Source organism: Polistes dominula, unplaced genomic scaffold (assembly GCF_049000335.1).
Source record: "Polistes dominula isolate Pdom_NZ unplaced genomic scaffold, Pdom_raw_medaka contig_28, whole genome shotgun sequence".
Lineage (NCBI taxonomy): Eukaryota > Metazoa > Arthropoda > Insecta > Hymenoptera > Vespidae > Polistes > Polistes dominula.
The window spans coordinates 1857692-1873268 of record NW_028300879.1 but is presented as its reverse complement, the minus strand read 5'-3'; the positions used below and the strand labels follow the sequence as shown (position 1 = coordinate 1873268).

Below are 15577 nucleotides of genomic sequence, written 5' to 3'. Positions count from 1 at the left end.
CTTTTTAAATCATAAATTATTATTAATTAAATTAATTCATTTAACAAAATAATGAAAAACTATCAATAAAGAAAGATATATAATTTTTTCTTTGACCGTATTATTATTTCAAAACTGTCTACAAAAAGAATTGAATATATATTTTTCTTATTTTACTGTACTGAATATTATGGGTTGGTCATTAACTCAATTTGAAAATGGAATATTTCAACGTTAACACGCTTATCAACATTTATGCTGACGTAAAAATAGAAAGGAACCGTAAGAATCCATTACGAATTGTTTCACGTTAAGTACGCGTTCAACCGGGTTAATAATGCCCTACTCCCCTCCTCCTCCTCCTCCTCCTCCCCTTCTCCACCACCTTCTTTCTTTTTTCTTCCGCTCGTTTAATTAAGTACACACAAAAGCTTGGATATTGCGTTTTCTCCAAGGACCACTTTACCTCAACTCAAAGAATAAAAATAATTATTATCCGTTCGTCGTTTTTACTGCGGTTTTACTTTTTAACTGTGTTTCTCGTTTTTTGTTTTTTTTTGTTTTTTTACTAATCTTAAACAAGATGTCATTTGTAACAATTTCAAAACTATTCTGAGCTCGGTTAAACGATTTTTATGTTTTTTTTTTGTATTTAATCTATAAAAAGATCAAAACTAATTTGACTTCGTAAGTTTAAATGGTCAACAACAACGTGCGATTAAAAATATCATCATCTTGTGTCTGCTAAACTCTCGACAAATTTGATTATCAAATTATTTTCAACATTTTAACTACTTAGATAAGAAACTTAAAGTTTCTTACCTGTCGTAAACCATTTCCTAAATGTTTACTAACTGACGTGTAATATTGCTATCTACCAAATTGTGTATTACAAATATATGAATTTAAAATAATTATTAATATATATTTGTAATGTATAAAAAATATTTTTAGAAACAATCCTTCAACATGATGTAATGGTTTTATGTTACAATTTTGACTTGTACAATCATTGTCACCTACCACGTGACATGCGACAACAACAACAAAGTACTGTTTGTCAAGTAAGGAGTGACTTACGACCATTAAGGGATTAATAACCATTTCAAATTGGGAAAATCGTAATAATAACAATGATATTAGAACAAGTAGAAAAATTATTCAAGGATCATTCAATTTTGTTCTAAAGTTTCACAAATGTATCAATAATCGTTATCAAAAAATCAACGTAAAGAGAAAAGTATGAAGAAAACTTTCTAAGAGTGTAACAATAATATTCAATAAATAATCTTTTAAGAAGCAAACAAACAAAATAAAATAAAAACCTATTCATAATTTTTTTATAAAAAAAAAAAAGAAGAAAAAAACACAAGATACACTTTATAAAAAGATATTACTTTCATAACATTTCATAACAGTTGTTTTCTCCTTCTTCTCTCTACAATAATATATTAAAGATGAAAAAGAAAAATATGACATAAAAATGAAAGAAAAATATAAAAAAACAATGTATTAAAATTTAATATAAATTTATATAAAACAATATATATTAAAGATGAACAAGAAAAAAATATGAAATATAAAAATGAAAGAACAAGAGAAAACATAAACTAAACTGAACTGGGGTCAGTTGCTGCAACACATGGACTAAGTTTTAAAACTGATATTACCATCAGTAAGAGCATGCTTATCAAACAGTTATATAGAAACCCTTAGGTAAAGCAAATGAGAGGCTAGTTACCTGCAAGGATCCCAGGTGAGTCCTCCAGGGCAATCCTCGTCGGTGAGTATGTCACACTCGAGCGGCGAACACACACAGGACAGTGCCCTTGCAACCGCGATCGAGAGAACTACGATGATGCCCCCCAGGAGTAACAACGAGGCCCTCATTTTTTTTTCTCTTCTTTCTTATCCTCTTCTCGTTTGTTTTCTTTAACTATCTTATTATTTCTTTGAATTGTTCTTTAACAACAACCCTCTACTACCACTATTTTTATTGTCCTCTTCCTCTTCCTCAGTCCGATTAACGTTTTTTCTTCTCTCTCACGAGAAAATCCAACACTCGCGAATTGTTCGATCACAAATAATAGTAATAATAGTTGTAATGGTAACACAAAGGATTATTGTAGAGCAGCAATAGCATCACGTCGAGAAAAGAGCAAGCACGTAGACAACGCGACGGCGCCTTTGCGCCCCGATTTATCACCCCCGCCGATGCACTGGCTCGTATCTAAAACTCACCCCGGATTTTTGTTCTTTCTTTTATTTCACGCACAACTACTACTACCACCTTGCCATATTTTTTGTTCTTTCTATTTGTTTCTCTCACGAACTACTACTACTACTACTACTACTGACTGAAAATCATTTCCTATGCGTGTCACGTTTACGTGTATAGGGTATATTCGTTTACCTGTTCTCGTATCTAATTTGTGTGTGTATATGTGTATGTGTATGTTAACAAAAAAATACTATCAAAAAAAGAGAAAATCATTCTTTCTAGACTTTCTTCTCACTAAAAAGACACACGTGAATTACGATAGTTCCAGGTACATTGTATATATATATATAGATGTGTGTATATATGTGTAAGAGTCGAATCGAAGAGGACGAATAGGATGAGAGTGATAAATGGAATGCACCGATGCGCGTACACACTTCGTTTCGACTCACCATCTAAGAATAACTGTCCTCCCATCCCCCGTCCCCCGTCCCTTTTCCCTTCGTGTAAAACACTATGATCGAAAGGTGTGGAGAGTGCTACTGGTATAAGCAATATAAGGAAAGAAAAAGGACAAAAAATGAAAGAAGCAACGAGTATCCAATAACGAAAAGTCGACTTTTGATTTATATGAGAAATGGGAATATACCCACCCTTAGAAGAAATTTTATGTTTTATACTTTTAGAAAGTAATCACACTATTGGGAAATTAATTATACAATTGATTTACAAATTGTTATATAAGACAATATTAAAATATAGAAATTATTTAAAAGATGATATGATAAAAGATAAAAAGATAATTGTAATAGAAGTAATTACACCATCGGGAAATTAATTATGCAATTGATATACAAATTGTTAAGAAAATATAAAACTATAGAAATTATTTAAGAGATATAACAAAACATAAAAAGATCATTATAAGAGAATGTTAAGAATAAATCTTAGTAAACACACAATTCTAGTTTCAAATTTAATCAAACATTTTTCATTTATCAAAGTTGCAAATCTTCGCAATCTTTAAAAGTACCAATTTATTTTCATGGAAAGTAAACTCAAATAAATCTCCTCATGAGAATCTTCTAATTTTATTATCTAAGATATTAATAGAAAAAGGAAAAGTATTTCAAATATTAAAAACTATGGTACAAAAAGTTATTAAAAAAAAAAAAAAACATATAATAACGATGTATACCATAAAAATATAAGAAATATGAAATATAAATGAAAATTTATAATAATAAGATTAATTAATACTTCATTATTTAAACTTGAAAACACCCATGGACTATTAAGAAAATCTTTCAAATGATATATCAAATAGAAGTAATTCTGAAATAATGTTCAAGAGTCGCGATTTATCCTCGAACCAAAATAGATTAGAACAAATCTGCCCATTTTCCCTTTCTTTTACGTCAACCCTGTAATTACACCATCCAGCGTGATGGCTGATGGTACGGATTGAGAGGGAATCCCTCGAGGTAATCAAAGCTTCCAAGCAAATGTCGTTCTCTGTGAATGTATGAATGTGTATATGTGAGAGGTAAAGAGATAACAAAAAAAAGAAAAGAAAGAATAGAAAGTAAGAAAGTAGGAGAGAGATAGAAAAAAGAAAAAAGTAAAAAAGAAAAGAATTTTTAGAAAGGCGTCTTTCAAAATCGATCGATCATATTCGAAAAAACCTAAGAAGGACCATCAGGATCTATCGATGAAACTATATTCACTACTATCATTCAACTCAGAAAAGTTTATCTGAAAATTCGGCTTCGTATTCGATCTACGTTCAACGTCTACCCGCAATGCCGTATTAGACCGCAACGTGCACACACAAAGAGACACGCACGCACATTCTCACACATCAATTTTATATACTTATACATAGAAATTTATATATATGGATTATTCGAAGTTCTGGAAAAACTCAAGAAACAATTGACTTTGACCACATCAGGATAACCCAAGGGGCTCTGGAAAAAGCCAAGAAGTACGACGAAATAACAAAGTTTGCTTGCCACAAATAGCGTTGCTCGGTTTACGCTGCATACATTAAATTGTTGCAAATAACGAGCAAATTATATATTAGATTTAAGAAAGAAAAGTCCTAGTGAAGGGGACCTACACCCGGGAAAGTTTTCTGTTAAAACATATATATATTTCTGTATACATATATATATATGTGTTGAGAAAACTCAAAATAAGCAATGAGAATTACTTGAGTTGTGTGAAACGAGGATGATACTGCGTAAGAAACACGGAGAAACTATCTCTGTTACATGCACGTATTTCCCGATGGACATAAACTATGTTGCAACATACGATGGTAAATATGACTATTTGTATATATATATATATATATATGGATGCAACGAAAATCGCGAGAGAACACGTATGTATTCTATGTAGCAACATATATCGTGGTAACACGTGTGCAACGACAACGAAATGAAATATATATGTATATATATATATATACACATAGATTATACTGCTTGGTATATTCTCATTGACTATTCTGGGAGATGCTTGATATTGCAAGTTTCCTTCGAAATTCGATATGCTAAAGGATCAACTTCGATGAACGATTTCGGCAGTGAAGGTGTTCTTAACGTTTCAAAATGATGACAAAAGATGATAAAAGAGAAAAAATGCGAAATCTTTTATCGTAAAGTTTTCTGAAGTACCTTGTAAAAAAACAAAAAGGGGGGGGGGGGGGTACCAATAACTACAGTAAAAAAAAAAAAAAAAAAAAAAGTAAAACGAATGCTTGAAGGGAATTATTGTTTTAGCGTTTAAACATAAAATGCATTTCAAGCGTAATCGAAAGGGAATCGCGAATATATTCGAATCGAACTAAAGAAGAATACTCTTCTTTGAAGGTAGGAGGGTGGTAGTGGGGGATGAGGATGCGAATTCCCAAGATATTATACCGAATTATTACATTATTCATTGGTGAATACATTAAAGAGTAAGAGGGAAGAACTAAAAAAAAAATAAAGAAGAAAAAGTATATTTCAAGGGATGAAATATACTGTTGAAAATGATTTTCTTCTTGGAAGGTTTTTGAAAAATCAAAGGTGATGAAAATACACGTTACAAAAATGCACCTAATAAAGAGAATAATGCGAAAAGAAATAATGAGTAAAGATATTCAAGTAAATGTCGATGCAGATTCAAATTTAAAAAAAAAAAAAAAAAGGGGGGGGAGTAGTAAAAACAAATAGAAATGAAGAAATAAAAAGGAAGATAGTTGTATTATGTTTTTATCTGACTAAATACGTTTCTGTTAATAATAAACGAATCAAAAGATAAAAAGAAGAAGATAAAGACAAGATAATAATATAAGGAAGAATAATTAATTTACGAGATTATTATTCGCTGCTGTTTGGTCTCATAATAAATATATAAACAAAAGCTTGATCTCTATGTATTGTTCTTCTCCTCTACTCGACACGACGCACATCTCAACATCATCATCATCATCGTACTTTTTACATCCTGCACACGATTATAATTTTTTCCCCGGTTTAAAACGCGCGACGGATTATCGTGCGAGAGAAGGAGAGAAACAGAGACAGAGAGACAGTGATATATATATATATATATATGTATACATAGGCAGATAGACAAAAAGAAAGAGAGAGAAAGAGAGAGAGAGAAAAAAAGAGAGACAGAAAGACAAAGAGAGTGACAGAACGATAAATCGCGAGCACGCGAGGCGCTCGACGTTCGAGACGAACGTGCACTGGCCACCACCGTAAAGGTTACAAACGACGAGAAATTCCGAACAACCCCGAACCTCACCGACAACCCTACGACTTTATGCGTCTGCGCCCCAATGACTACTCTCTCTCTCTCTCTCTCTCTCTCTCTCTCTCTCTCTCTCTCTCTCTCTCTCTCTGTTTCACTTACACACTCTTCTAACATACATACCTTTTTCCACCCCTTTACTTTACCTCCTCCTTTTTCTTCTTCTTCTTCTTCTTCTTCTTCTTCTTCTTCTTCTTCTACTACTTCTTATTTTTCTTTTCCCTTTTTGCGTCTTTTTTTTACTTTACCACTTTTCCTTTTGATTATCAGCTTTACCTTTTTTTATTTTCTTTTCCTTTTCTTTTTTTCTTTCTTACGTTCGTTCAAAGTTTTATCAACGTCTACGAAACGACTCTTGATGAACATTGGCTTTTTCTGAAATTTTCTTACTTCTTTATATTTTAATATACGTTTGATGTGTTTAACTGTAAATAATTTATTTATTTTTCAATTAATTAAATATTCATCAAAAACACTCTCGTGTCAATATCCATACGCGCACGTTTATTTTGTTTCAAAGATTAGTAATATAATTAATAATCAATTTTCGTTCATTTTGATATTTTCTTTTCGAACATTCATTAGCATAAAACTATACTTTTTATAGTAATAGTTAATTTAAATATAAACAAATTAAAAAATGAGCAGTTCAAAAGTAAATATACTAATAATTCATAAGTAATAAAAATAATTTGAAATTGATTGTGTACCGTGCCATAAATATGAATACATGTTTAATCAAGAAACAAAATCATGTAAAAAAAAAAAAAAAGAAGTTTTACGAACTTCAACGTGATACAGAAAAAATACCCCATATATTTTAACCATTTTTTTGTAACTGTAAATATATTTATATATTCATACAATACCATCGCAAATACCAATAGTAACTCTGGCCGTCGTTGTTTTAAGATTTCTTTCGAAAAAATTTACAAACATTAACTGTGACAAATACACGCATTGCAAAAGTCATCCTTTCTAATAAAAAAAAAAAAAAAGAAGTATATAAAGGGTTGTAATATTTTTCCTATGTGTTATGATAGCAATAACTCACATATATCTTCATACATAGATAAAATACTTACATATAATGCTGAGAAGTACGTGTTTTCCTGTAAAAATTCTTAAATAACGTAATTATATATATTTACAGTGATACATTATGAAATTTGTTAATTTTCTGAAAATTTCAATAAAATATATAAATTATAAAAATAATTATCTCGCAGTTTAAATAGATATATATTTAAATACATAATGTAAGAGGGAAAATATACTAAATTACAATATAAAAATTAACAGCAATAATAAACGTCGTCGTTGTTTATCCTATTTTCTAATCTTGATCCTAAATATCTATATCTATATGTATATCTATATATATATTGTAACACCCCTAGCTACCATAAATGGTTTGAGAGTATTGAAAGGGATGTAGCTTAATTCATACTACTATACGATCATTATCTATCGTGTTCTATAGTACCGACTGATGGGCAAGTACTAACTAAAATGAATCTTATTAAGAAAAGTGTTGGATTCAACCCGCCTGAAGATATATCCCAGGATCGGGTTGCCTACCAACTTGTTAAATAGCCCTAAATGTATTTTATTATCGACTGAATTTACTATTATCGACTAACAATAAATTGGTTTTATCTACGCCACTAGTGTGACCGCTTGAGAAAGAAAAAAAAAGGGATTTTTCGGAATTTTTTTGCACGAAAAGTACTACATGAAATGTTTCAATTTTTTATGGAGATCGTTGTAAATATGTAAATAAAGGCAGTGATATTTATGTTTAATTATTTTTTTTTTTTTTTTAGTACATACATACCAACAGAACATACCAACAACACTACCTGACAGGAGTATTATGTGACTTATTTGGAGTGAATCACTCACTACTCCTTTTTAACTCAGATTTTCACAGATGCTATGTTCATATCTTCAAACAAGTTTCAACCAGCAGGCTTCCCTGGACACTTCACCACCTGGGACAGTCATGCAGGAGGAAACCAGGGTATTCTCCAAAAGCTGTGGATCATCATCACTATCATGATTATAAGACGTGTCATGCATCAACTAGATTTAGATCATCGACTAACTGGATCAGGAGACAATCAAGTCTTGTTTGTGAAACTTCCCAGAGATTGCAAATTAGGATCCAATATAGTGCTCATCAAATCTAGACTGAGCACTGGATTCTCCCAAATAGGACTGGCTTTAAAGCCAAAATATTGATAAATAAACAAAATTTTCCCGTACCTTACCAAAGGATTTAAAATTAAGTGAGTTATTCGTAATCTCCCAAGACCCAAAAAAAAAGTTTACTACTGCTGGATTTAAAGCAATCTTCAACAGTTCACAAAATCAAAAAAAAACCTTCAACAACTACTCCGGAGGTTTCAATCAAGACCCAAAAAAAAGTTTACTACTGCTTTATTTATTCCAACGTATTAGAAAAGGTTCATAAAATAAAATAAAAATACTAAAGTGTTTAATAACTATAAGAAATTTCCCGTACCTCGGTCGACCCATGAAATGCAAATTCAACAAAATGACGGAGTTTTTAAAAACAAACTAGGCCTCAGTTTCGGCAATCAATTCTTAATTTGAGCCAAATTTGTGCTTTGGATAATCACATGAAAGTACATAGAGGTGAACGTTCCTATAAATGTCCTGTATGAGACAGGAGATTTCCTATTATTGGAAATAAACGATCTCACCAAAGAACTCGTTACTCGCAATTTCCTTTAACTAATTTAACAGTTTCTGGAAATGTTGAATTATCTGCTATTCCGAAAAATGGTAATGCAAGATTTGAATATTTAAATACAAACGCATTTCAATTATATTCTATTTCTCTCTAAGGCTTCGCTCTAAGGCGACACTAGTAAACATTACCACATATTCTTCAATGGACTTAAGTTAAATGAAAAAAAATATGGGCATATAATGGAGAAGAGACTTTTGTTCTTTAAAGGACTCAAGGAAAAAGAAGATACAAAACAATCGATGAATCTGCCAATTCAAGGGTTTGCAGTTACAAATGACGAAAGTGTTAACGAAATTACTGATAAATATTTGCCAGTAATTATGTCAGCAACAAAGAAATAAACAAAAATAAGTTTACTTCGGCGGAGGGGAAAAGTAACAATGGTTTATGTACCAAATGTGTTTATACGTTTTTTATGCTTTTGAATTGGACAAAAATAGAAATGCACAACATAACACCAAATGACGAGGATTCTTCAAGGGACTTAAGTTAAATGAAAAAAAATATGGGCATAAAATTCAGCAGAAACTTTTGTTCTTTAATGGACTCAAGGAAAAAGAAGATACAAAACAATCGATGAATCTGCCTATTCAAGGGTTTGCAGTTACAAATAACAAAAATGTTAACGAAATTACTGATAACATTTGCCAGTAATTATGTCAACAACGAAGAGATAAACGAAAATAAGTTTACTTCGGCGGAGGGGAAAAGTAACAATGGTTTTATGTACCAAATGTGTTTATACGTTTTTTATGCTTTTGAATTGGACAAAAATAGAAATGCACTACATAACACCAAATGACGAGGATTCTTCAAGGGACTTAAGTTAAATGAAAAAAAATATGGTCATATTATACTTGAAAGATTTTCATTCTTTAATGGACTCAAGGAAAAAAAGATACAAAACAATCGATGAATCTGCCTATTCAGGGGCTGCAGTAACAAATAACAAAAATGTTAACGAAATTACTGATAACATTTGCCAGTAATTATGTCAACAACGAAGAGATAAACGAAAAAAAGTTTACTGCGGCGGAAGAGGAGACCAACAATGGTATATGTACCAAGTGTGTTTATACGTTTTTAATGCTTTTGAATTGCTACGAAAATGTGAGAGATCTAAATTCTTCAAGGGACTCAAGTTGAATGAAAAAAAATGTGAGCATATAATTTCGGGATTCGTGAAAAAAATTGGACCGCTGGACTGACTGGACCGGGACTCGAACACCGGATCTTTCGCTTTCCAGGCGACTGCTGTTTTAATCAATTGAGCTATCCAGGACCAACCGATCAATCCTTCTCACGAATGCTCAATAAGTTTGGCATAGAGGCGCTCACGGACAACAACAATCAACAAAATAATCTTCGATGGACTCAAGGAAAAAAAAGATACAAAACAATCGATGAATTGGCCTATTCAGGGGCTGCAGTTACAAATAACAAAAATGTTAACGAAATTACTGATAACATTTGCCAGTAATTACGTCAACAACGAAGAAATAAACGAAAAAAAGTTTACTGCGGCGGAAGAGGAGACCAACAATGGTATATGTACCAAGTGTGTTTATACGTTTTTAAGGCTTTTGAATTGCTTCCAAAATGTGAGAATTTTGAAAAAATTTAAATATAAAATGAGAAAATTTTTTAAATTTCCCGCGTAGTACGCCACGTGGTAGATTCTCATTGTTGTAATCTAATATTATCCAGGGTTTTTATGCCGCAACGCTTTTCCCTGACGATCCAATAAAGCATTGCATCTTTGTTTGGCTCAATCACGTGTTTTATTTGACACCCTAACCTAACCCTTTATTCTCCACTTTATAGCATATACAAAATTGCCAGAAGACTCTTAGTTGAGGAATTTCGGCCATAACAAATCGCGTTGTGAAATAAATGAAAACAAAAGAGAAATTGCAAAAAAAAATGGGTCTTCGTATTTAAATGTTCGTCGATTATCGAGGGCAAGTGCTCTACCGTTTGAGCTATTTTACTACCCAGTCAACCACTTAATTAACTTAGTGATTTTTCCCGGTAGAGAGCATCAAGGAAACTTTCCCTTTGATACTTAAAAACAAAAATGGGAAAGAAATCATTTCAGAAAACTCGGAGGACTAAAGTGTAGTATACGGGGATTCGAACCCCGGTCGTTTGCCTTCCGACCGAACACGCTACCACCTGAGCTACGAAGACCTCTACTTAAAATTTCCTATAAATGAGTATATAAGCAATAATATTTCTAAATATTACTTTTAAGATATAAGTATATAATATATAATAAATAATACTTTTAAGATATACTTTTAAGAAAATAATAAAATGAACGTAAAATTAGCCATACAAACACTTAGCGAAAGTGTGTCAAAAGCTTTAAAGTTTTTACAAATAATTGATGATCCAGAAATCCAAAAGGACTTCGAAGGTAGTTCTGAAACAGCTTTATTTTGCTTAAATTTTAACAATATTGGTGATATGTTAAATTGTAAAAATAAATTTTCTATGGGTGAATTCAATACCCCTTTGAATGATGAAACTTATCTGAAAATGAAAGACCATGCTTTAAAATTTGAAAATTATATTATTAATTTATGTAATTAATTATGTAATTAAACTATAGATCAATATTCATTGCGAGCATCGATACTAGCGACTATCGAAACGTTCTTCCAGTTACCCCCACCTCTCGCATCGCCACTTCTCATAGCCCTAGTGCGTACGCCCTGCTGGGCCAGTACAAAGGGGCATTCTTTCTATTCCACGACCGGACGCCTACAATAACACATCTTCAACATCTAAGGATTATAGAAGCCATATTGGACAAAAGATTTAAGAATTTACAAGGGACTACGAAGTAAGTCTTTCAAAGTAAGCCCATTCAACGTCATAACCCTTAAGGTTGTGATCACTATACTTGAGTGCGAGAGGTGAGATCTTTCCATTATATGGCTAGTTCTTCAAAAAAATCGAAAATGGCTTTATCGAGTTGATCAGTTTTTTTTTAACTCGTAATCGAATTTTTTTTTGCTCAAGTCGTAGTATGTGTCTTGTTTGAGGAAAATATTATAGTGGTCCCCAACTTTTTTGCCAGATGACTCTTAATTGAGAAATTTAGGCCATAACATTGTATTTTAAAAAATAAATTAATACCTCCTGCAAATGACGAAGATCCAGTTCATAAATTGACATTTCTAATCGAGAATAATTAAATGATAAAACACAAATCAACTACTGGTGTTATCAAATTATGTTCACAAGATGTTAAAGAGTATTGCAAGCCATATGATGCCATTTATAAAGAAACGACAAGAGCAAAGTTGTATACCTAATAATATAATAGCACTAAAATTTATAAGAAAAATATAAATTTATAAATTAATATTAATTTATACGTAAATGCAATTAATAAATAACTTAAATCACTCACGTAGTTCCATTGCAAATTCTTTCTCTTTTGCTTTAAACGTTAATTTAGGTACAGATTTACCCTTACAAGTGAAAGTATACCTATGTTTAAATTAATACTATAAATCTCTATTATATATATATATATATATATATATATGTATAAATAAACTTTAGAAATAATACAAAATAGTTTACTTGAAAATATTGTTTCTTTCTTCTTCTTCTCTTCTTTTGTATCTAACCTTTAATATATTAATACAGATATTATATTATATAAGAAGAAGTAATGCATAGAATTCGTACATTAAAACCTTCTTAATTACTTAAGCAAAAACTCTTATTAAAGGACTACAAGCAATTATTATTATATAGAGGAATGTCTTTTCATGAAGTTTAACCTCCTTATTAAGTCCTAAATTAATACACATACTCTCCTTCTGTATTAGTGCAGAAAAGACCATTATAACTAACGACCAATTCTCCGGGAATATCAGAAGTATCCTTTCAAACTATGCCGCATCGACCAAAAGCCTATTTTGTAGACTTTTCCTCGAGCGACACAACACATACGCATCCAGCTGCAGTTCATTACACGATGATGGTCATTTACACCAACATCGTTCACGAACGACGCCGACATTCACTCATCATCTGCATTAGGACTGAATCTTTGAATGTTTTAAGCTAAACACTTTAAACATCAGCAGAAAATGCTTGTAGTAGCCTAAAAGAGAATTAGCGTATAAATGTTATTTACTTTTTCAATAATTAAATGTATTAGCGCAAAAAGTGCCGCTTTATTTAGCGACCACTTTTGTCGAAAATACAAAAATGGCCTTGTAATCTATTATGTCGTATCAACAAAAGGCCTAGATTTGGGAGACTCTTCCTTGATCAACATAAGACATACGCATCCAGCAGCCGTTCGATACACGATGATGCGCATTTACACCAACATCGTCCATGAACGACGCCGTCATTCACTCATATCTCTTGCATGCGATTTCAATCATTCACAATTTGCACCCAAAATGCTATATTACATTGGTAGAAAAATTTAATAACGCTGATATATATTAGATACAAATCAAAAAGAAAATTAAGAAACAATTTTTCAAGCAAAGAAATAATGTATTATTTTGAAATTTCTTAATGTTTGATTATATTTCGTACGACATACACATAATAATAAAGTGCATTTAATTTAAATTCATAATTATATTTATTTTAAAAATAAAAGAGAAAACATAAATTTGCAAATTAAATTTAATATATACATATATTAAGAATATTTTGTTATTTATTCGTGTTTCCATGTTTATAAAACAAATAATGATATTAATCCGATAAATATTAGCACTATTTAGGTAGCTTGCTCGTAAGTCATTTTGAAAAGGGAAATGTTCATCATAATGGACCAAAAGGAAAATATTCGAATATTTAATCATATTATGAGACTATATGTCTCACATATCTGCATACTGATATTTATCACATAAGGTGATAACAATAATTTTGTATTTTTATCATATTTTGTTAAATACAAAAATGCAAAAAAAGTACTTTCAGGGAAAGATAAACTCACGGCTAAGCTAATAGATAAGCTGACAGTTTACTATGGTTTGTCAATAAGGAGATATTGTGATTATCTGGATAATATGTATTGTAGTAACTTCATAATTCATCGTCATTACAAAAACACTGTCATCAGTTTTGGAATACAAGCAAAGTACATCGATAATCACCCTTACGATAGATTGCATCCTAATCTTTACTGTTCGGATGTACACACACGTTTGCTTTGGTCATATTTTGGATTATTTTTTGTTATGTCCTATGTGATATGCAAGTAATAATTTATTCTTCAAATTTACTGTATTTTCTATCTATCTATATACAAGAAAAAAATTACCATAAATGAAATGATCAGTATGACTTTCCATATCTCACGTAAAGGATATTTGAGTTGAGTTCATCGAACTGAAAAGGTGAGTCTTCTAAAATTTATTATTAATCATTTTATTTCTATTACATCTGTTCTACAATGACCAAAGGAAAGACTAACATTGACAAATGTAGCAAGTGTATTTATACGTTATTTTTCAAATATAGGATATCCTCTGCAGGAAAGAGAAATCTAGTTTTTCTTGGAAAACCCAAACGAAAATGACAAAATATTCTTTAATGGACTCAAGGAAAAAAATCTATTAAATAATAGACAATTCTTTCTAATCGAGGGCTCAAGTTAAAAAAAAAAAAAAAAACAAAAAAAAATATTAGGGAAATTCCTATTCCTCTGACAATAATGTCAACAACGAAGAACAAATATTCAAAAAATTTACGATGGCTAAAGGGAAAACTAACACTAACGATTGTAGCAAATGTGTTTAGACGTTATTCTTCAAATCTACGATTTATTTGATAATTTTTCAATTAAAATGTCTTTTTCACTAGACTGTTCTCTGAAATTCCTTTTATAATACTGGATTAAAACTGTTAACGGCCATACCGTGATGGAAACACAAGTTCTCGTCCGATCACTTAAGTTAAGCATCACTGGGCACGGTTAGTACTTGGAGGGGTGGGTGACCGCTTGGGAACACCGTGTGCTGTTAACACTGGGATGGAAAAGGAGAGAGAGGATTGAGAGGACGCGGGCCGGGTGCACGAGGATGGCGATGGGGTTGAGAGGGAATACTCCGGATTACAACTGGAAAGATGGAGGCAGGGTGCTCCGGGGATTGAGATGAAGATGATGAGACGGGCCGGTGACTATGTGGGAAAAGATAATGGAGATGGAGGAAGGAAGATGGCCAAAGGAGTGTGTCTGTTGGAGGAGGCGAGGTGCACAGAATACAAGGAAAGGAAAAAAAGATACCGGGAAGAAGGGTTATTGGGACGAAGGAACGACGAGAGGAGAAAACAGGGAAATGTGGGCAAGGATGTGATGCAGGAGAGTAGAGAGAGAGGCATGGAAGGGCTTCAGGGACACGAGGTGCAGAGTATGCAAGAGTGAGGAGGAAACCTTGGGGCACATATGGGTCTGCAGGGGGCCCTGAGGTTGATGGATGAGCAGACTCTAAGGAACTTCAGGGAATGGGAAGAACAACAGAGGGAGGACCCGGAGGGTGGATGGAAGAAGGCTTTGGAAGGGAAAATGTTAGTAGAGGAGATGTGTGAGGTAGCAAGGTCTTTTGAGAGAGTAGCGAGGAGAAAAGAATAGGAAATAAGTAGTTATAAGAAAGTAGGATAAGGAATATGTGACACTGTATGTAGCAAGGAGGCTATGTTGAAACCCGCGAGGGTAGACATGGAATAAAAGTGTATCTGTATCTGTATCTGTACTGGATTAAAACTATTATATCTTTAAATAAGAAGAAATCTAG

The 15577-nt window shown here is 32.0% G+C and overlaps 1 protein-coding gene and 1 non-coding gene across 8 annotated transcripts in view; one reads left to right on the top strand and one right to left on the bottom strand.

Moving 5' to 3' along the window:
• Window positions 1-5961, bottom strand: part of cmpy (crimpy) — a 327230-nt gene extending 321269 nt beyond the window's left edge. Inside the window, exons 1-3 of one of the 7 annotated variants that reach the window (XM_089173094.1) lie at window positions 5565-5961; window positions 2854-2898; window positions 1721-2209 (exon numbers count right to left, since the gene is read on the bottom strand). In XM_089173094.1, coding sequence (XP_089029220.1) covers window positions 1721-1869 — 149 coding nt within the window. In that variant the 5' untranslated portion in view covers window positions 1870-2209; window positions 2854-2898; window positions 5565-5961. Of the gene's footprint in view, window positions 1-1720; window positions 2405-2853; window positions 2899-5564 lie in introns of all 7 variants that reach the window. The other 6 variants (XM_089173081.1, XM_015318536.2, XM_015318535.2 and 3 more) reach the window with 6 other exon arrangements.
• Window positions 5962-14686: 8725 nt separating this feature from the next.
• Window positions 14687-14809, top strand: LOC149033621 (5S ribosomal RNA). Its single transcript, XR_016177379.1, has one exon. It is a non-coding gene; the product is annotated as a 5S ribosomal RNA (ribosomal RNA).
• The last annotated feature ends 768 nt before the right edge of the window (window positions 14810-15577 follow it).